At 42.0% G+C, this 23,691-nt stretch overlaps 1 protein-coding gene across 1 annotated transcript in view; it reads left to right on the top strand.

The window, feature by feature from the left end:
* The window catches only part of ANO2 (anoctamin 2), a gene marked incomplete at its 5' end in the record, with an annotated part of 265,818 nt that extends 245,594 nt beyond the window's left edge, over positions 1–20,224 (top strand). The window contains 5 exons of the mRNA XM_084617062.1: positions 7,732–7,884; positions 7,992–8,044; positions 10,050–10,231; positions 17,980–18,085; positions 18,859–20,224. Coding sequence (XP_084473188.1) covers positions 7,732–7,884; positions 7,992–8,044; positions 10,050–10,231; positions 17,980–18,085; positions 18,859–19,140 — 776 coding nt within the window. The 3' untranslated portion in view covers positions 19,141–20,224. The remainder of the gene's footprint in view (positions 1–7,731; positions 7,885–7,991; positions 8,045–10,049; positions 10,232–17,979; positions 18,086–18,858) is intronic.
* Positions 20,225–23,691: the final 3,467 nt, after the last annotated feature.

The raw sequence follows: 23,691 nt of genomic DNA, 5'->3' as shown, positions 1-23,691 counted from the left end.
TTTCCCCTTGTAAATATTTTCAGATGCTTTTATGCTCAGGCATAACTCAACAATGTCTGCACTTAACCAGGAAATGTTGGATGTTTAGCTGGTCCACTCCCAGGCCCCTTGTTTTTATTCATCATCAACAAATAGAATACAAAAAAACCTGTTTAAATATTTGTTCTTGCACATCTGTGGTAGTAGATGTTGCTCATGTTCGGCGCTACAATGCATTGTCAGTTGTAGCACTAAATTCCAGGTTGCAGCTTTAAGCCTCTGAGAAGAAACCAGAATTCCTGTCAGGATTTTATGGGAGTGCACCCTGGCGTGGGAGCTCCACCACTGTACTTCAGGATGCAGTACATGCTCCATCATGTCAGTCAGGCAAAGCTCGCTGTTAGAGCTCGGATGGAGCCATGATTCACCTTGAACCTCTCCCCTTCCTTCCGCTAATGCAGTGCCTGTGCTCCCCACCCCAATTATAGCTGGCCTGGCCCTATAACAGAGCTAGGGGTTGGTGAAGAGGGCTCATTGCACCCTCTTCTCCCTGTTGCAGATCCACACAGGGCCCACTGTGGCTCTTTTGCCGTGGTCATGCATGCCCCATGTGGAGATGGACCACTGGAGCGTCATTTCCTTCATTGGGATTCCATGTGAGTGGAAGGGTCTGCCTGCATGGAAAAACTTGCAGGTTCAGGACCTAAGTTATCAATTCATAAACAGGATCATCATCAGGCTTTCAGCATGCACTTAAAATAGGTATCCTCTGTTTAAATAATAATGTAGAATGCCTCATTGTGCAATCATTCACGGATAATTGGATACCATGTTTCAAGAGACAATAATCTGTATCCCAGGTGGATGAAGTACGATTCCAAATATTTGTTTCCAGCAAGAGAACTGGATTATGTGGTGAGGAGAATGGCTCATTGTCTCTGTTATTATGCCAGTTCCACAGCAAGCTATGCCCTGTCTGTGGGATTCAAGACAAATGTGAAACAAATGAAACCTAAGCTGCTCCTCCCCTGGCCTGCCTGTTGCTCTGAGTCCATATCACTAAATTCAGCTGTCAGATTCACTGCTGAGTGACTCAGACCACCCACATGGACAGGAAGCAGTTTGAGAGCTCAGCACTGAACCTGTCAGTTGAGATTGTTCTGAAGGGCATCAAGCAGCAATGGAGAGGCCAGGAGCAACTAGATGTAGCATATTTACATTTTTTTCTAAATTGGACTCGAGAACATGGCTTCAGAAGAGAGAGGGTGTGGAAATACAAGGGCAGCGGGGTGGGGAGGGGAGTTTTATCCTCTTTAATTGTTTTAAATGACAGTGTAGTTGGGCTTTAAAATGGGATGGGGTATCTGGGAAAAGGAAGGGGACTCCTGATTGTTGTTACAAAGCCAGATCCTTAAGTCCTTCCCCAATTTTCATTCTGTCGGTACTCGGGCAAACTACTTTTGGAGTCAGTTGGTGTTTGCTTGAATGAGGCATAAGTAAAAGCTGAATAAAGCCCTCCAGTTTTGGCTCTGTGGGTATGGCAGGTACTCAGAACCCATCCAGATATTGGGGAACAGTCCCCAAAAAAGGACAGAGGGCCAGATGTGTGGAAATGTTTTAGGTACGTATGTCCCTGTTATCAGAGGTAGGAAAATGCTGTTTATCCACATTTTACTGATGGGGAGCGGAGGTACAGAAAAACCAAGTGATTTATCCAAAGTCACCCAGGAAGTCTGTGACAGAGCAGAGATTTGAACACACGTCTCCCAAAGTCTAGGCTAGGGCCCTAGCCACTGGACCCTCCTGCCCTTTTATGCCCTTTTAGAGTTTCCACTGCAAACTTCCATCAGGGGGGATGAAAGAGAGTGGGGGAATCTGCCTATCTGCTACCCCCATACACAGATTCTGTACATCTCCTGTGGGTCCAGAGTAATCCCTGTCAGAGATTGTGTCTCTGACAGGGGGTTGCAGAGGGCTGAGGGTGTGCTTTTCAGACTGATGAAGGGGTGGGCAGGAGTTTGATTTTTTTTTTTTACGTGACTGGCTAAATTCCTGTTTGAAATGATTATTTCAATGCTGCTGGGATGTTATGTTATTTAGTTATGTGTTAGGGAGCCTAGAGCCTTGGCTAGCTGTCTGCTTTGTTATTTAAATCTAAATAAACTACTAAATAAAGTCTGGTGGCAGTATGCATCTGCACTACTTCTAGGTCCCCTGCAGCTTTGCCCTTGCTCCTTGGGCTCCACCCTGGGCATTCAGGCTTAATCCAGCAAGTTCTGAAGTCTGTGAGTAGCGCCACTGAAATCAGTGGGGCTATTCATATGCTTAAGTATTGTGCTCAGTTGGGCTACAGTGTTATTTAGCACCATTCAAGATGGAGTCTCTTGACAACTTGGTTCTCTTGGCCCTGGTTACATGGATTCCCCACTCAGTACCTACGTCTGCCCTGATACACTTGTATGGGGGTTCTCCAGCACTAATGTAACCTTTGACTGTAGGCACTTTCCTCATCAGTTTGCACTGGGTGTCAGGGCAGGGTGACAGACATTGGGTCTTCTCGCCTTCCCCTGGAAATCAAAGGGGAGTCTTGCCATTGATTTTAATAGAAGTAGGAGTGAACCCTTCATCTAGACTTTAGAAAAGCTTTCCACTAACTGCTACATAAACCCTTGACTCTAAGGGTTTGTCTACACTGCAGTTGAGAAGTATGACTGCAGAATATGTAGACATTCATACATGGCACAGCTTTACTGCTATTCGCAAAAAGAGCAGGAGGACTTGTGGCACCTTAGAGACTAACCAGTTTATTTGAGCATAAGCTTTCATGAGCTACAGCTCACTTCATTGGATGCACGAAAGCTCATGCTCAAATAAATTGGTTAGTCTCTAAGGTGCCACAAGTACTCCTTTTCTTTTTGCGAATACAGACTAACACGGCTGTTACTCTGAACCCTTTACTGCTATTGTTACTCAAGCTAGCTTTGATCTAGCTATCTAGCTAGCTCAGGTAGCGGAGCAGTGAAGCCATGGCAGCACAAGCTTCAGCATGGGCTAAGCTAGCCCTGCAAGTACTGTAATAACTCAGGCTTCTGGGAGGACTTGTGCCACCTGCGCTGAAGCCCATGCCTTCACAGCTTTACCGTTACCAGAACCTGTGCTAGCTACAGTAAAGCTAGTTCAGGTATATCTACTCAACCTGTAATCCTGCTCTAGGACTGCAGTGTAGACATACTCTATCTTTGTCAGGAGGTGGAATCCAGGAGATCAGCGTTCCTGCTACTGGCTGCCCCAGAATTTGATCCAATGTCTTCATCCTGTATTGCAAGTAGTGACCCTCAATCAGTCCAGTGCAGAGTGATCACCAGATTATTTCTCAATAAAACTTCTGTTCAGAAAACCATAACAAAAGATCTTGTAGATGAAAATCAGTGATGACGTTACCTCAGATTTCCCACCTCCATCCCAGTTGCCTATTTCACTACCACCTACATTTTAAATTCTAGTTTGGGCAAATCCTCAGGTCCTTACTCAGGGCCAGAGCATGTCCTAACGATGTGTATATGCAGGGAACCCTCAGTGCACAAATCTTTCTTCACCCATATAGAAAGACAGAGTTAGATGTGTCCTTTGTAATCACGCAGAGGGTTGTACAAACATCCAGGTATCTATGAACAGGAAAAGGTGTGGAATGGGAAGGGCGATGGGGGCCATGCATTCTGGAGGTTTGGAAGAATTTCCCCTCAAGCAGGTAAATCCATCAAAAAGAATATGTCTGAGGCACCAACAAAAGACACATCACTAAAGAGAGGCCCACATTTTTCTTTAATCTCTATATTGAGGTTGGATTTTAAAGTATCATCTCGGCATGTTATGTGTAGGCATGTTTTGTACATTATTGCCACACAGAAGTGAACTGTACTTTTCCCTTAGATTTCCCTGCCAAGCTTGTGGTTGTATATTTTAAGGCTCCTGTTTCTCTAAGACAGTGGTTCTTAACCTGAACTGCAGCCTGCACCCCTTTGGTTCTCAAAATATGTTCTCGCACCCCTTATCAAAAATCGATGAGTAGGTCAGTTCTTTAAACCTAGATATATTTTGTTTGTATATTACAGTAATCATTAAAAATGTGTAATGTTAATAAATACATAGGTTTGATGAAACAAAGTAGTTGTACTTACGTGCCTGTGCTTAATTTGTGTTTTTGATTATTTACCTTCTAAAAAGATCTGGCATGTCTTGCACCCCCCAGAAAGGGCATCTCGCACCCCCAGGGGGTATGTGCACCCCAGGTTAAGAACCACTGCTCTCAGAGTACTTGGAATGTCACTCAGAATGGGACTGATTTGGCCACCCTTGCTCACTTTTAGTAACACTTCGTGAGAAATACCTCTGAAATCAAGTGGACTACCTGAGGGTTGCGAATAAGGATGGCAGAATCATGAACATTTACCTTCCTTTGAGTCTGACTATGTCATTGAAACAAATGGGGTCTGCTCAGTGTGCGTGTGTATGTTTGTGTGTGTGTGACTGAACTAATCCCAGTGAATGATTTTATTTTGGGCCTGATTCGGTGTCCCTTACTTAGGTGGAGTAGCTAGTCCTCATGCGTATACTCACTTTGAATTGGGTGGAGCTAGTTGTGTTAGTGTTACTAAGTGTGTCTAAGGAAGCAGAACTGAACTCTCAGTGAATTTAGCCTCCTTTTATGTTCTCAAATAAATGTGCACAGACTTTAAGCTTTAGTAATCTAGTTGTTATTCATCAGTACTCCCCAAATAGTTTAAACAAACACATTTCAATGCCTGGATCAGGCACAAACTATTTGTTTTGACTGTATCATGGAATGTTTTGCTTCTCATGACATGTGACTGATCATCTAAGGTTATGTCTACACCACCCCACAGTTTGGATTACAGGGGGTATGAATAACAGTGCACAGCAAAATGTTGTGACGTAACTTCCCCCTCACAGGACTACATTAATGCGATCTAGGAACCTTTATATTTGTGCCCACAGCGTCCACAGGGGGGAGTTACAGCACAGCACTTTGCTGCGCACTGCTAATCGTACCCCCCTAGTTGGACCTGCAGGGCAGTGTAGACAAAACCTAAGTCACATGGTAGTGTTTTTGCTACTTGTTTGGATCATTGAAACTTTAATTTAAAAATAAAAGGAAGGAAATACAGAGATTTAAACATGACCACACAAACATTTCTAGGGTGGATCTTTGTATGACAACATGTTTACAAAATCATCCAGAAGATGTTTGTGTACCTTGAATGTTCTTTTACGAACTAAAACATCATTCATGCAGATGTTCCTAGGAAATGAATAAAAATGGCTGCAAATAGTATCACAGCAAATATTTGTGGTTTATACTCAGACAAATCACTGCGAATACTTTTTTACTGATTCCCTCCAGCTCTAGCCCTGCTAACTTCACTTCAGACCAAATAAGGCACATTTTGGTGCTATATATTTTTCTAAGCATTTCAAAGGTTTTTGAGATACTTCTCTAACATCTGTTTTTATTTCCTTACTTCCTTTTCCTGATTCAAACATAAAATATTCAGGAAACTATAATTTAGAGGGTAACATATTCTTGTATGTTGAAACAGCTCCCGTCATGCTATGCTAGGATGATATAACCTTTATCCCCAAAGCAAACCATTGAAAATGGCAAACCATGGCCACAATTATCATGGAGATAATGGTTTGTTGTGCAAATACATTGTCACTGGGAGAGGAGATGTGGGGGGGGGACCATAATGAGGCTTGAAACAGGTACACAAAAAATAAGCTGGGTACAAAAAAGATCCTGGGGAAAGCAGTTTTATCAGTTGGCTGTGGGCTGTGACAACAGTGCCATAGGAAATTATTCTAGAGAAAATAGTTGACTAGTCCTGCTATGCTAGGATTAGTTTTCTTTTCCATTTTTTTTCTCTCCTCCAAAAGTGCAAAGGACATCTGCTGCAATGGACTGCAAGCTTGTACAGGGACTTTATATTCTGCTTACAAAGAAATCACAATGCATATCACTGCAGTTTACTCAAATCCTATTTGTAGCACTATTTATATAATATGGGCACGTACATTCATTAGTTTAATTTTGTTGTGGCTATCTCCATTGCAGTTTTGCAATATGCCTTTCAGCCAGTCTCTCCTTATGCCACCCTGCACTACTTTCTTTGGGAAATAAGAGCTCATCTTTATATTAAAATAATGTTCCATGTTACATGTTACAAAGAGAGGGCCAGTCTTGTGTGGTGATAATACTATCAAGTCCTGACGTCTTGTCGTCACTGGGAGACAGAGGTGCTTAGAGCTTCTTGGCAGGTGGTCAGCACCTATAGTATAAGGAGGTCAACATTTTCAGCTGGCTCAGCACCTCTCAAGATGGGCCCAGAATGGGCCTGATCCTGCAAGCTGACTGTCCTCTGCTTCTTTTGAAGGCAATGGCAATTAAGGACACTCAGCACCTTGCAACATTGAGCCCAATAAGCACTGTGCACGGTCTTAAATATCGTTGAAACATTGGGGGACTTTGGAAAAATACTTTCATTCCTCTAAATTCCACTTTGCCGGGAGAGGATCTGAAAATTGGTGTCTAAGTTGTCTTTAGAATAAAGCTGCTTACTTGCATCCAGATCATCCCTGCCCCCATGGGATGGGCATAAACAATTCAGGAAATGCCAAGAGTTTAAACTCTTGAGTTATTGTTTGCTTGTATTGTAGTAGTGCCTAGGCAGAGCCGTTCCTTGGGTAGGGCAAATCGGAGCGAGCGCTCCAGGCACCGCGCTTTGGGGGGGACCTGTGGGCTGGTGCGGTTGGCCGGTGCAGTCGGTCCCGGAAGAGACGAATCCGTCATTTCCACCCTGGCCCCACAGCCCTCTAGCGACGGCCCTGTGCCTAGGGCTCCAGTCATAGACCAGGCCCCCCCTGTATTAGGTGCTGTACAAGAGGTAACGTTCCCTCCAGTATACCTACCTGTGGAAGAAATCAGGATTGTGGCTCTTCAGTGGCTGGATCTGTAGAAATCTTAGGGCTTCTGTGCTTAGGGCAGGGTCAGGTCCTCCATGTTAGGCTGCCATTGGTTCCTTAAATGCTCAAGCGCCTTTCTTCCTTCCCATCTGCTATACTTTCCCCAAGAAGGCGCTGAAGCAGGAATTAAATATTTGATGATGCAATGAACAGCATTGGCTTCTACTGGGAATTGCACCAGAATTCCCCAAGGTATGGAGGGGGATGATGCCACAGAGAGTGGCCATACCATAGTTTCACCCCTGAGCCCAAACACCTACAGCGGGCAGTTTGCCCAGACAGTCTTCCAAAGGGTCTTGGGAAGAGGGGATGTTGCCTCATGGATTTCCTCTCCCTATTTATACGCATTGCTTCTCCTCTACAAACAAACAATGGGAGGGATAACATGGCCTCATTCAAGATGATTGTATTTAAAAGGAAAATAGCATTCATACTACTTTTCTTTATTAAACTAATATTTACTCTGGCCCACGTATGCACATTGGAGACCAAGAGCAATATTAGAACCAATATAAAAACAGAGTGACAAATCCTTCTTTCTTTCATAGCCTCACCTTGTTTGTTGTACTGTTTAACAACAGGACAGAAATGTTTGAAATGGAGTTTTACATTTCCTGTAACACACAAACCTCAGCTGCTGATTTCCTGCGGACATATGTTTAATATGTCAGTACAGAGCTTCTCTCTGAACAATACGTCTCTCTCTTCCAGTTATCCAGTTTGGCTTTGTCACGCTCTTCGTTGCCTCCTTCCCTCTGGCTCCGGTGTTTGCCCTTCTTAACAACATCATAGAAGTTCGGCTGGATGCAAAAAAGTTTGTTTCTGAGTTAAGGAGGCCAGACACAGTGAGAGAAAAAGATATCGGTACGTAATGAAGAATCTTTGCAATGATGGTAACACCAGGAAATCACCTCAAAAGAGGAAATTAAGATTAATCCTGTAACAAAGCTTTGTTATTAACTCTTTTACAGGAATTTGGTATAACATTTTGAGTGGTATCGGAAAGTTTTCAGTTATCATTAATGTAAGTATTTGATTATGACTTTATGAGCTTATTTTGTCCCTGAAGCATAATTTAAATTTTGAGCAATGCCTACTTTCTTCAATTGCTATAAAATACAATGAAAAACTAAGTTACCCAATTTGCTACTCCTTGAGTTTAAAACATCATGTAATGTTATGTAGAATCAGAATTACACGAGACATGTACATTTACTCATCTCTGTTTCTGAATTATTATGTTTTGTGTGACATGAAGATTAATTTATATAGAAATCACACATTAATGGGCCGGATCCTGCAATTATTAGTCAGGCAAAATTCCAAGCACACCAATAGAGGACTAGTTCTCATTTATGAAAAATGCTGTATGAGAACTAGGTATTATAATGCTTAGACACATTTACGTCATTCTCTGGCAGTGTAAATATAGGTTTAGATTAAGTCAGTTTGAATGTAATTTACTTGAGCAGTGAAAGGAGCTTAGGGCCTTGTCTCAAAGAAAAAGTTTTACCAGTTATACAGCTATTGTTATACATGTATAGTTATACCACTACGATCTCTTATGCAGACACTCTGATTCCAATATAAGAGTAGCGTTTTTTGGTGTACCTTAAACTCCTTCTCAAGCAATGCATGTTAGACTGAAAAAGGTGACCCATACCTGCTTGGAGGGTTGGGGTAGCATTCTGATTATGACTATATTGGTTTAAATTCACACCTTTGGTTATACTATAAAACTTTCCCAAGTAGACAAGGTCATAGTATAAATGAGAATCAGGCCCGTGGGGTTTAATTATAATAATACAGAGTACTTTTTTTCCATAGATCTCAAAGCACATTAGAAAGGAAAATCAATATCATCACAGATGAGGAAACTGATGTGCAAAGAAAGTATGTGATTTGCCCAAGTGGCAGAGCCAGGAATAGAATGCAGACCCCCCCCCCACTCCCAGTGCTAAGCCCTATCAGCAGAACCGTGCTGCTTCCCCCACCCCCCCATTTTACCTGAGTGCACTTTGCAGGATCAGGCCCTGTAGTTATTTAAAATTTCAGACATTCTCTAGTTGTCTGTATTCTCCAAGTGCTTTAATTAAAACACCGACTATGCTGCCCCTCTGTTGTCGACAACTGGAAAGTGAAAATGTGCATACTTGAGTTTAAAAAATATTTAGAATCAGATTCTATCATCTTTTCTCATGCTGAGTATCATTTTTTGAGTGGGACTACTCACAGAGTAGGGTGGCAGAATGTAGCACTCAGTTAACTTTTATTTGCACATTCTAGATGCTTCTGGGGCTAATTCTGATCTCACATCCATTTGACACCAGAGTAAACTCCATTGACTTCATGGAACTACTCCAGATTTAGAATGGAGCAAGGGAACCGAGAATTAGTCCTTTATGGGCCACACCTCAGCCGGTATAAATTGGCATAGCATCAGTGAAATCAATGGATTTACACCGATTTATACCTGCTGAGGATCTGGCTGTTATATATGCTGTGGTCCGGCTCCTGCACTCTTTTTGTAGTCAGTGGTAAAACTCCCATTGATATCTCTGGGGGCAGGATTAAGACCAGTATATATGAGGCAATTGTTGTAATTACTCTTTGCTCTTGAAAATGTCCCACCTGCCTAGCTATATACTTTCCCTGGAGACAGAGGCAACACATAACTGTTACGTTGATAGTTGTATGTGTGTTGGGGGTTACAATTTTAAATCCACTCCCTGCCAAAAAAAAAAAAAAAAAGAAAAATATAAACCTTGGCAGAAATCTGGGGGGGCACGTAACCCCATGTGCGCCCCCACACAATCCCATGAGTTGCCTCTGCCTGGAGAGAGACACAGCAGGCTAGTGTAGTTTAAAAACACTTATTCTTTGATGTGTCTGGCAAGTTCTCTCTCACTTGTGAGGTTGCAAAATTGATCATCATCATTCTATATTTATTTGAACATGAAAACTATAACCTGAATTCAATTAATCCAAAACACATCTGTAGATTCACTGGGTTATTTTTTGTCTCCCAGGCTTTTGTAATCTCTGTTACATCTGATTTCATTCCACGCCTTGTGTATCAATATGCATACAGTCAAAATGGAACCATGCATGGCTTTGTCAATCATACCCTCTCATACTTCAATGTTAGTCATCTCAAAGCTGGAACACAGCCAGACAACTCACAGTTTGAACAGGAAGTTATATTCTGCAGGTAAAGTAGCTCTAACGACACTTTGTGTAGTTAAAGTCAATTGTTTTGGTCTTATATTAGATAAAAGCGTTTCCTCTCTGAGTTAGACTTGCGAAGCTTTTCTGTTCTTTTAAACTATTATCTTCTTAGTTAATTCAGATATGGGTTTTAGAATATGTAGATGCAAAATTCAATGGTGCCTCCATGCATAGAATGAACAGCTTCATCCAAGACTTCTGCTGAACATAAAAACCTAGGGTTCAGTTCTTTTCCTACTAATATCGAGGACAAAACTCTCATCGATAAGAATGGCAGCAGGATCACACCTTTAAAAATATACTCCCTCTAATTAGAACAACATTTCCTCCCTTACAGGGTCCTGTTTTTCCCATGCTTTCCCCTGCTTGAAAACCCACACCTTCCCCCTTCCCCATAGTCACACGCTTTAATACCATGTTTTCTGACACGGAATGTTGGGGGAATTCCCTTCAGAAACTATCAACAGTATTTAGTCTGTTGCCCCTTAAGCCGAGCAGAAAGCCAAAGTTTGGAGGTTTGTGAGGCAGGGATAAAGTCTTGATGTAGTCTTGTTTATTCACAAAAATGAATGCAAAGTCCTGTTTCCCTGAGCAGCGATAGGAACATGCAGCCCATAGGCAGTTTTCTTGCTCAGCAATTCCTAAGTGAGCCCCTCCAGCCACAACTGTGCCTGAGGAGAGGCTGCCTCTGTGCTTCTGCCCGAGGGGCACACACCACTGCTTGCCCTGTATTTCTTACTGCAGCTCACACAGCCCAGAACCAATACCTGGCATCTGCATGTAGAGTCTCTTAGGAAACCCCTGAGCCTGCCACCTGGCTTGCCTTTTCAGAGGACTCTGGGAGTTGGCCCCACTCTTTGTTTGCAGGTTCTTTTACTATACACAGGTGCTTAATTGCTCCTTCTGTTGCACACAAAGAATGCTTTAGCACTCCCATTGGCTTTACTGAAGTATGTAGTGGTCTTTGGAAGAACACCCCTGATGTCGGTCATTAACACCAGCCCCAGTCATGGGGCTAGCTGCATTTCTGTCCCCTTTCTGGTCTGTCCAAGAGCACCCAGTGTAGGTCTTGGGCCTCTTACCTATACCTGTATCAAAGGGAATCACTCAATTCTTCCACTCTCAAACCAGGATCTGGCTTCAATACCAATTGCTGTTACCCTACAAGTCTGACAGGGTTTAAGAAACCCTATTTCCTCCCTTCAGGAACTTGTGACCAGTGATGGGGACCAACAGCCTTGTTAGAACAAAGTACTTTTATTTGGAAGCTGGAACAAAGCATTCCAGAAAAAGGGATGTAAAATCACAAACAGCCTACACTCGTGTCTATTTTACCTGAAGTCCCAACATCCTAGGTAGGAATGAGGCAGGCCTAGCTTCTCCAGACATGTCAATGGGTTGCTGCTTGAGTGTCTTTTCAATCTGGTCTCCCCTTGCATCCCTAAGAGAATGTCCTTTTATATACCGTGAGAGTTCTTAGGTCCTCCTCACACCCCAGACTTCTTCATTGCTGGTGGGTTTTGTCACCGGCTGGTCAAACCAGTTCCATAGGCTCAAAGGGGAACTGAGCCAGAGTCAGCAGAGCCACTTCTGGCAATGTCCTTTAGCATTCCCTTTAATAGAAGCCGTTAAGGGACCACCTTGAGCCTCCTCTGCCTGACTCATCCCAGACAAGCCCCTAGTGAGAAGCACTTTAAGCAAACCATTCACACCGAAAACAGCACCCCAGTAATCAGATCAGTCTGCAATACTAAGAAATTATTACAGGACCCTCCACATTTGCCACAGCCACTAAGTCACCATGGCTGAAGGTGTTGCCTGTTTATTATTTCCAGCCATAGCTGAAATGGGGACTTAGATACCAAAACTAGACATCAAACCAGAGGGTTGATTCTGTTCTCCTTTGGACCAGTTTTATAACACAGTATCTCCATAGATTTCAGTGAAGTTACTTCTGATGAACATTGCCATTAAGGGAGATCTGAATCTGGTCCCAGGTCTCCACTATGGTGCTGCCAAAGCCTGTGGGCATGGCACTATACTGGCTATTTCAAATAAGTAAATCTAATTATATTTAAAATATGAATGCTGAGCTATTCTATGGCAATGAACTTTGTCAGCATTATACTTTAATTGTCTTATACTCATAAATCCCTAGATTATCTTGAACACAGAGATGCTGGCATGTAATACTATGAGTCAGCATAGAAATCATGTTGTATTTCCTGGTTAGAAACCCTCCCATTCCCGACACTGGTTAACTAATTTTTTCTTAAATAAATACCTCATTATTTGCTGCAGCGGTTACTATATTTCTCTATACATACTATAGGCAGTTTCTAGGCAATATTGTAAATACACCTATTATTATAGCTATCTAAAGCAACTGGACATTTTGTAGGGTGGCCGCTGAAGTACTAGTAGCTCTTGTTATGAGAGAAAAGGCTCATAACTAGCTATCTGTAGAGTCAATGGGGAATGTCCCACACATGTAAAGTTGTTGCTTTCAAGAAGAGAAATCCAAGTTGTCATTGTTTGGTGTGGAATAGGTAAAGTTAGCCAGTGTTGCTATCCTGATCTATGTGAATAAACTTTAGTTGTGCAAGTGATCCCATTGATTTCACGGAGTAAGGATTACTCAAGTGAGTAAGGGCCACACGGTCAGACTCCAAGATATGAGTGGTTGGGAGGGTGGGTAAGCCAGAACAGTGCAAATGTCCTGCAATGAGGGCTGCAACATCCAACTAGCAGACTAAGAGAGAGCACTGAGTCATTGAGAGAGTGGACAGCTCTTGTAACAAGCAGGCCACTGAAACCCAGAGGAAGGACATGGGGCACAGGCCACTTGCAGGTTTAAACTAAAGTAAATGGTGGATTCTCTGTAACTTGGAGTCTTTAAACCATGATTTGAGGATGTCAGTAACTCAGCCAGAGGTTAGTGGTCTATTGCAGGAGTGGGTGAGTGAGGTTCTGTGGCCTGCAATTTGGAGGAGGTCAGACTAGATGATCATGATGGTCCCTTCTGGCCATCTGCGAGACAGTAGAAAGAGCAAAATCCTCCATTGGCTAGTAGGGATGTTGTGGGAAGCACTAGTGTGGCACGTCCAATAAGCACTGCTGGTGATGGGGACTCTGCTCAGTGTTATTTTCTACTCACCTATTCCTCTGTGGCAGGCGAGATATAATAGTCTTAAAGCTATGCTCTGGGCCTCCTTTTGCCAAATTGCTCTTCTCCTTGTGCCCTGCTCTCCTCCATTTCTCTATGTTGCTAGCATTTAGCTCTCCAGTACAATACAGAGCTATTACATGCTTTTAGATTGTCCTCCAAGGTGTCTGTGAAGCATTCCTTCTCCCTGCCCCCCACCCCCTATTTTCTTTGTCCAAGGTGGCTATATGTTATTATTTTAGGTAATCTCTCATCAGGCATCCTTGTGACATGCCCATCTCACTTCAATTGTGTGTCTGGTGTCCTAGTGTTGATTCCAGTTACTTGCTCACAGCTTCATTGTCTGGTGTATGACTGTCAATTTACCTGGAAGATTGTGCACTGGCAGCAATGATGAAATGCCCTGCTTGGGTTTACATGGCCTTGATAGGGCTGCAAAACAGGGAGCAGAGCTAAATCATAGCAGATGGTTCATTGTCTGGAGCTGTATGTCAGGTACATTCCAATTCTTCCCTCTGAGCAGAATTTGTCTCCTGTACTGAAAACAAGAAACCCAAGTTAAAAGTCTAACTCTGTACCAGACTAATCTCATTTTGGTTCAGTGAGAAACAAATGAGAACATTTCTCTTCCTTTAATTATCAGGAAAATATTATGGGAAGATATCAGCATGTTTGCTGGCCATTTCTGAATATCACCCGCCTTAGTGAAATCTTATCAAAGTCACAGCTTTGGCTAGAACACAAACTGTGATAAAACATAGGATATCTAACTCCAAACCCAGGAGACATGCTATGAACACTGTCCCTTTTACTAGAAAAAAAAATCTGTGTTTCTTTTTCTGGCAAGTATGTTGGGAACAAGCTGACCTCTCTTATTCTTAGATTTCTGTGACCTCTGGAGATAAATGTGGTTACAATAAGATTGAATTTTGCTCCTTACGGGCATTACCAGAGATTAAGGTATCCTAAAAATAACCATAACAAGTGAGAAAATTCTCCCACTGAACATCCAGAATAAATTCTCTGAATATTTTGAGCACCATTTTATGCAATGCTGTGAACTCTTTGGCATGACTTCCAAACAAACATTGCGGTGACGCTACTCTGTTGCATATCATTCGTTGTCATGATTTTTGAGAGCAAAAGAACATTTGTATAGCTAAAGGCAAACTAAAAGCAAACCGTGTTAAATTATAGGCCATTTTTATTGCCCTCGTCCTTTTAACCTTTATAACCTCACGCAATAGTGGAGTACATGAAAACATGCTGGTCACATACTCACATTCAGAAGAGAAAGAAGGCAGATGCAAATCTTTAAAGGGAGTTTTCCTTAGCATAGACTTGCTTCCTTTTGCACTGGGCCTGTGAAGCTTTTTTTTCTCTCTTTTTTTTTTTCTTTTTCCGAAGGAGCTGTTTCCCTAGTGACCTGGTATCCCTATCGTCTAGACTCGCAGATCTGTATGATTTCCATTTTTTCCAATTATTCCCATTTCACCTGCTTTATGAACCGCAGCTTCAGAACACTGATGAGGGCCATCACTATCTCACAACTGTTCACTCATTTCTTCCGTATTTTTTTTAATCAAAGACCAATTTAAAATAAAAATAGAATAGCACAACCAGTTTTCAGATGACTGCCTAGGAAGGAGTACTAAGGAAAGGAATCTGGGGTCACAGTGGATCACAAACTAAATATGAGTCAACTGAATAAAACTATTGTAAAAAAAAGCAATCATCCTGGGATGTATTAGCAGGAGTGTTGTAAACAAAACACAAGATGTAATTCTTCCGCTCTACTCTGTGCTGATTAGGCTTCAGCTGGAATATTGTGTCCAGTTCTTGGTGCCACATTTCAGGAAAGATGTGGAGAAATTGGAGAAAGTCCAGAGAAGAGCAACAAAACAAATGAAAGGACTAGAAAACATGACCTATGAGGAAAGATTGAAAAAATTGGGTGTGTTTACTATGGAAAAGAGAAGACCGAGAGGGGACATGATAACAGTTTTCAAGTACATAAAAGGTTGTTACAAGGAGGACGGAAGTAAATTGTTGCTGTTAACCTCTGAGGATAAGACAAGAAGCAGTGGGCATTAATTGCAGCCAGGGAAGTTTAGGTTGGACATTAGGAAAAACTTCCTAACTGTCAAGGTAATTAAGCACTGGAATAATTGCCTAGGGAGGTTGTGGAATCTCCATCATTGGAAATTTTTAAGAGCGAATACCTGTCAGGGATGGTTTGAAGATGGTACCTCTCAAGGTCCCTTCCAATCCTACGACTCTATGATTACATTTAAGCGCACTACATTTTAGCCCACTGATATATTTATATAAGGCCCTTTTTTATTTCCCTTAATCACTTTGTCTAACATTGATTCAGCTTCCTTTTTTACTCTAACATCATTCTCTTCCAGCCTTAACTGACCCTTTCTATCTGTCTTTACTTTCCTCCAGGCTTCCCTGTTTCCAATACACATTCCTTTTTGCCTTCAGATCTTTGAGGCAGTCTTTTGTAAAGCCACATTGGCCACTTCTGGTCCCTTTCATTTTTCTTTTGCAGTGGACTGTCTTGCTGTCATTGCCAAACTGGGGTCTCTGAACGACCAGAGGTCTGCAGAACCCATCCTGATCATCTTCAAAATGAAATATTTTGAGAATAAAGTGGAGGGATAGTTAATGTGTTGAGATGGGTCCCTGAAAGAGACACTCTTAGGAATGCTCTGCAGAATGGAAAGGCCAGAGGCCCCCTGATCTGTTGTACTTTAATTAAGATGACACGGAATCAGAGAGGTTGGAAATAGAAAAGAGGGATTGCTACTTACTTCATAGCTCTGATAGTCCTACAGTTCTCTATACATCATTTTTGCTCTATAGCAGTGGTTCTCAAATGTATTTGATTGCGTCTCCCTTCTTTGTTTCTGTAATAGTTTATGCCTCTCCCCGCCCCTGGCACCCAGCCACCAGTCTTCAGCCACCCAGCTCTGAGCTCTGGCTGCCCAGCTCTGGATGTGTGCAGTACATTTTTTTCCCCTAAAGCTTCCCACGCTCCCTCAGAATACGTGGTGTGCACCCCAGTTTGAGAACTTCTGCTCTACAGACATGAATTCAGTCTAGTTTCAGCTGTCCTAAACAACAAGGTTTCCAGTGAAGCTGTGCAAAATTTCCTTGGGACTTGACACCATGCAACATTCATGAGATGATGGGGCTCTAACGAGTCCGTGATTTTTGGTGTCTAGTTTTATATATGAAGATCTTCCATTATTCCCCATTTTCCGCAGTCTAATGAGTCTTATTCTCAGCTGTAGCTCACGAAAGCTTATGCTCAAATAAATTAGTTAGTCTCTAAGGTGCCACAAGTCCTCCTTTTCTTTTTGCTTTCTCAGGAAGTGTTTTCTGATATTCAAGCCAGTTTTTCCCTTTCTTACTTTCATCCCATACTCCTAGTAATACACTGTGCACCTCACTAAATAATCCCTTTCAGTCTCAGGTGTTTATATCCCTCAGCAGGTTGTGTATGGTTGTAATGTCCTACCTTGGTTGTTACATTCCATAACTGAGCAATATATATTCAGTGCTTTAATATTTTCTGGTAAGTCAGTCTCTCCAGGCCCCTGATCATTTTTGCTTTTCTCCGAATTGCGTTCAATTTCTCAATAGTCTTTTTTCATCTTGAGGTCCCCAGTGCAGTATTCCAGGTGTAGTTTTTAATCTGAGCTGTTTATCGACGAACTATTACCTCCCAGCTCCATCATGCCCTTACTTATGCAGCTGCAAAAAACACTGTCCTTTTCTGCTGCCATGTCATGATGCAAATGTGTGCTCACTTGCCATTCTCAGTCAGCCTTAGACTCTTCCCACTGTATCTGTTTTCAAACGGTGTCCCTCCAAGATCTGTATCTCATCTTCTCTTTAACTGTTTTGTTTTATTTATACTACTTCGCATTTTTCCAAAATTATTCTTATTTTCTGCCTTAATTTCTTACCACTCTTTCTCTGATATCTGTCCTTTTTTTTATGTTCGCAAAACATTCCAGTTTACTAGCATCTGAAAGTTTTTATTAACATCTTGTTTACTTCCTCTTCCAAAATATTAATGATAATGGTAAATAAAATAGGTTTGAACACCAATCTTTGCACAAGCCCACTAATTGCCTTCTTTGATCTCAATACACTGCAGTATATCTTTATTCCTTGTATATTTGCAGCATGTCAGATCCTCTGCACTGAGGTGAATTTAAGACTAGAATAGTTCTATATATTATTTTCCAAAAGGAAATCCAACCACACTAGAAGATTTTCCCCATTAGGGCCACATTCCAATCTTGGTTACAGCTGTGTAAAACCAGGGTAACCTTGTTGGATTCGATAGAGGTATTCCAGATCTACAACAGTGACTGAGATCGGATCCTGGAGTTTTAACTAATAGTGTGGGATGAGGTACGTAATGCTCAGGGGATTCAATGCTCTAGAGTTAGCTGCTGCAAAGTTGTTTTATCAAAGTGTTTAGTATAATCTGTAGGTGGCAGTTGCTGGAAATTGTGCGCTAACCAAGCTATCTTCACTGGCAGGTACAAGGATTACAGAGAACCACCTTGGTCCCCAAATCAGTATGAATTTTCTAAGCAGTACTGGTCAGTTTTATCTGCTCGCTTGGCTTTTGTTATTCTATTTCAGGTAAGCCTGTTGAGTTTACCGTATTGCAATTTAAATCACAGAAGCTAATGTATGTGTATGGGGCATGCCGTTCATCTTGCCTGTCCACTAGGGGCACTGGCATCCCCAGTACCCGTACACATGCGCATCCATAACATTTGAGACTCAGGATTCTGGTCTGTGCACAGCAGCTAGTGTCCACCTCACAAAAACCTCCTTAGCAGGGAACCTGAGGGTGGAATGAGCATGGAGATTTGTTGGACCTAGAGCTGGTCTTTTCAGGTCACAAATGAAGCACACTGGAGCGACAATGTGTGGCAGATACTTGTATTGCTACTGCCGATGCAATACTTGCTCTTGGGATAGAGAGCTTTGGTTTCTACCAGCTAAGGTGTTGGGTGCTCAGGACCTTTGAACATGTGCGTGGAATAAGCCTGCAGGGCCACTTGGGCCCCAATTCAGCAAAACACTTAAGCATGTGCTTAAGCCCATCCTTATATTTAGGACAACACTTAAATGTGCATCTAACTTATCCATTCTGTTCAGTGGGAGTTAAGGACATGCGTAAGTGATTTCTAGAATTGGGACATTTTCCTGAATCAGAGCCTTGATTAGGTGCCTAATTTCAGACAGAGCTTAAACATGACATGTTTGAATGGTAATATGCCACTGGGTTGATGGGGTATTTCTAACTATTCTGTAGCTGAGGTTTGATTCTGTTACAGCCTGTTTGAGTATTACAGACCCTTCTAGCCTAGCTAGCAGAGTATTCTCTATTGCTCTTTATTTTGCAGAACCTGGTCATGTTCCTCAGTGCGCTGGTTGACTGGATGATTCCTGACATTCCCAAGGACATCAGCGAACAAATCAAAAAGGAGAAGAGTATGCTTGTTGATTTCTTCCTGAAGGAAGAGCATGAGAGGCTGAAACTGATTGAAAGTTTTATCATGTGTGACAAGCACAGAAACAAAGGCGAGACAAGGGGCCGAAGGAACCGAGCAGCAAGCTTCTGCCACGTTAGCCGGAGTCAGCGGGGCAGCTTTGCATCCTTTAGCTCACAGCACACAGAAGTATGACTCCTTAGGCGGAGGAAATGTACCATGGAACATGTACAATACCTGTGTACTTACTGTGTGATGTGATCCTGAAACTGGAGTGAAGGAGGGAGGGACTGATAGGCAAGGAGAGTGGAGGAGGGAGTCTGTCACTTCTCAGGAAACTTCAAGTGTAAGTTTTTCTGTAACATTTTATACGCTATCTGGGCTGCAGCACTTTCAGCGTTATTCAATGCAAATTAAAGAGCCAGGCTATGGCTGTGGCTGGCCCTTGCATAGAAGCATGGGAAATGGGGAGGGCAGAGTACAGAGTCTAGCACAATAGGGTTCTGGTCCATGACAAGATCTCCTCGGGCTACCGTAATACCAGTAATAAGGAGCCCTCCCACTCTTGCATTTTTGGTGTCAAGACCAGCCACAATCCCAATCCCTGCACTCTCCTGAGTGCAAGGACTGCCCCTAGGGCAGTATGTACTCCAAAGAAGCATGGGCAATAGACACATGTTTTAGCAGACCTGGTCAGCCACAGAGGGGGCTGAACATTGCATCCTCTCAAAGGATGTAGCAATAAACACATTCCCTCTGCACACCCAGAGGCTCTAGGAATCACTGTGCCTTCATGGTGCACAATGCCTCTTGGTGCTCTTATTGTAGTGGGGCTTGCCACAGCACCCCCGATGCAGAGCTGCGGTTAAAGGCACAAAATAGCAGGAAGAGAAATAATTAAGATTACTGAGCACTTTGGCCTACAGTTGTTGGCTTAGCAGGAGCCTAAATAATAAGCAGAGACAGATCACAACATAAGCATCTGAAAGAAGTAAAGATGATAGAACTAGCTAAGCACATCACTGTTTGTTGTTCTGAGCAAAATACTCTGGGCATAATTCACCTCTCACTTAAACTGGGACTTCAGCTCCCACTGGTATCGATCAGAAGTAACTCCGTTGATATCAACGCTGGTGTTAAACTGGTGTAAGTGAAAGTAGAGTGACGCCTTGACAATATCTTCCTGTACGTTGCTCCGGAAATAACAAAACGTTGCTGTTGTGTATTTACTGTAAATCAAGATGTTGTTATGCATAACTGTATTCTATGGCGAGAGAGGAGAAACAGGTTCATTAATTAGGTTTTTATCTAAATGCACCTAATGAATAATTTTATTCTGTTATGGATTAAAAATAAAACTTTCTTAAAAAACGTATTGCTTTTAATAGACCTTCTGAATCCATCTCAACTCAAAGCACATGCAGAGGCATCTCTCCTAGCATATACTGCTGCCCAGAATGCTTTGGGAAGAAAGAAAGATGATGCTCTTTCAGATGGGGCAACTTAGATGTTTCTATGGTCTGACTGGATTTTTTTGTTTAAATCTCCAAGGTAATTTCATATATAGTCCTGGAGCCTTTGAATTTCACCTGTCCATCAGGAAGGGAAAATTGCTCTTTAAAACACGACTCATTGTAACACAATGACATTCACTCAGCCCGACAGGTATGCATTTTAAGGTTGCAGGAATGTGCAGTATTATAGCATCTGACCTCGTCCTTGATGTTTTGTGAGATAACAAAAAAAATGATACTTGAAAATCTCTTCACAAAATGTCGTGAATATAAACTACTGGCTATGTCTATCTGGTGTTTCCAGTTTACTGAGATAAGCGGGCAAACTTCAGGAAAAGATCATTTTGATTTAAAATAAGCTACCCCCATCAACATGGTGTCTGAGCCCCTTACAAGCTTTACACATTTATTGCCATAAAACCCCTGTGAGGGAAGTGCTTTTATCCTGATTTTATAGGTGGGAACTGAGGCACAAAGAAATTTGTCCAGTGTCACACAGGAAATCTGTAACACTTGGGACTTGAAGCTTGGTCTCCTCTCTCTTAAGCTATCAGCAGAACTGCTGGACCATCCTTCTTCATGAATTAATATTGCATTATTTCACTTTCCAAAGATCTAGGATTCCAAGAAAGGCCTACCAAGGCTTCACATTTGACAACAGTATAAATGTCCACTGTTTACCGTATTTGTATTATGTGGTATTCTGATAATAGCTTTGTAGGTTTGGAGTAATGTACACCTGGAATTTACATCTGTGGCTGATTGAAATGCAATTAATTTTGATCACATTGTTAGACCTACATTAGGAAGAAACTGGATTTGCCATACAGCATGAATACAGGCCAGTTCAATATGTCGGGGCTAACATTGCTCATTTAGATATTTGGTAGTGTGTATGCAGAAATGGGTTTAGAAGGGGATTTATAGGTCATGTGACACCAGTGCCGCCAATCAATAGCTGGATTAAACCCATTCCTCTGACCAATATCGCTATTATTTTATAAATATTCATCAGGGCCTTGAGCTGCCAGACTGTGCTCCATGCTGCCTGAAGAAACTGTAAAGAAGGGAATCTCACTGTTTTACAATAAATAAATCTGCTTTCCAGAATATACCAGAAATTCAAAATCTCCCTGTAAAAGGACACTCTGTTACAGTTTTGCAGTAATTAAAGTTTAACAGTTAAGGTTAGGTAATGACTTTAAATATAATCCCTCTTTTCAAATGCTTATAATTTGGGGAGAGAGGGAATCTTTGAGGGCTGAAATGTTCCATGCTTCTTCTTAGTGCTGAAGTAATTCTTTTCTTTAACTAAAAGTTTGAGCAAAATCTCATCATCTATTCCTGAACTGTTGGAGTGTGAGAACATAGGCCAAGATTTTCTAAAAGTGACTAATGATTTTGGATGCCTCCATTTTTAGGCGCCCAAAACGGTTAACACTTTATTGGAATCTAGTTTTCGTAGTTGGGGCGTGCTTTCTGAAATTGGGCCTCCTTAAGGTGACTGAAGTTGGGTACCCAAAATTACTAGTCACTTTTCAAAGTGGTGGCCAGGGCGTGCCCTTTTTGGCCACTCAATTCCTTCACAATGCTACATATATTTAGCCATGGTTGTTATGCAGAATTTGAAAAAGTCTTGAGCAACTGAAAGAGGTGGTCTGGGTTAAAAGAGATAATGCATTTCAACCTTTCCTATAAAAAGAGCTAAATATGCATACAGCTTTACATTTACCCTCTCAAAGTTCTCCTGAGGCTTATATACCTCACCCAGACAAGACTGGGAAAGAATTAAGGTAACAATCGCAGCTATAAGGCAGACATTCTGATTGGCGCTATCATGATAATGCAACCAGGGCTGACAGCTCATCTGTCTTTATCTGTGGTATAGTTTTTATTGTATCTTGAACCTGAACGTTTCATTCATCAGGAATCCCTCAGGTTTGGTAATTAACTTTGGTACAGTCCCAAAGGATTAGACACATGATTGCATTCCCATGGTAACCTCTGGCTTTTCCTGAGACTGCCTAGGGAAGTTTCCCATCCACTCCTGTAATTGTAGATCACTGGTTTGTTCCTTATTCAGTCCCAGTTTCTAACTTATCTCTTTCCCACAAAGCGAGACTTTATCTAATTCCTTTTTATCAGCATGATACGTGTAAGTCTACCCATAAAGTGCCTCCTTACCATAACTCATGTCTCTGAAGTACAGAATGATTCTGTTTCAAGAGGTGTACATGGAAAGCTGCCTCAGGGGAAGAAAAGACAGGAATGCGAGTAGAACCAGAAAGAGGTAATAAAACCTGTATACTATTGTCACTTCCTGCTATTGCAATGAAAATGATCCAAATCTCTGTGCAAAAAAAAAAAAAAAAAATCAAGCAGAGACTTCTGAAGAAAGCCTAATGTTTTTAAAAAAATTAAAACTTCAAAGAATGGAAACAAATAGTTAAGTGTTCATGCAGGGTGATGTTCATAGGATTCTTCATAGATGTGGAATGTGGTGGTCCAGCTGGTAAATGCAAATCTAAATTAAAGTGACGAGCCCTTTGTTAACACACTGTTAATATCACACAGTTGAGGACTACCGAAAAAAAGCCAGGAAATGCAGAAGTAAACTTCCCATCAGCAGCAATAGCTTGGTTGTGTTTCACAGCCTGTATATTTTATGCTATATATTTAGCTATGAGTATAGTAGTATGTGAATCTACATCTTTAACCAAAAAGCAAGAACAAAAAGGAGGACATACAGAGGGGTGTGTTGTGCCCTGTGTTTGACCCTAAAGTAGACATAGCTGGTCACGGAGGATACCCACCTCTATAGGAGAATCCTCAAGTAGCATAGCAGTTCCCTTGCCACTAATTCTCTCTGTGGTCCGTGAAAGCATATAGCCAGGTGAAGGGGGACATGTCCCGGGCTTCTCTGCTGCCTGGCATCCCAAGTTACGATGATTTCTCTTTGGGGCCATTGACAGCAGTGTAATTTAGAGCAGGCATCAGGAATTAACCAGGAAACTAAACCAGTCCAGGATTGGAGGAGGCATTGCCTCAGCCTTTGCACCCTGTTCCTGAGTTGCTCTATGAACTCCTCAGCAACTTAGCTGCAGAATCCTCAGGATCTGAGTGGGTAGATGCCCCTTCTACCCCCTCCCCCCACCCACACACCCACAGTGCTGGTCCTCACCCCTGCATAAGGGATACCAAGAAGGAAATGATGCTGCAGAAATGGCATTTC

Source organism: Lepidochelys olivacea (assembly GCF_965140295.1).
Source record: "Lepidochelys olivacea isolate rLepOli2 genome assembly, chromosome: 1".
Lineage (NCBI taxonomy): Eukaryota > Metazoa > Chordata > Testudines > Cheloniidae > Lepidochelys > Lepidochelys olivacea.
Note: the sequence above shows the minus strand (reverse complement) of the source record. Positions and strands in the feature narration are given on the sequence as shown.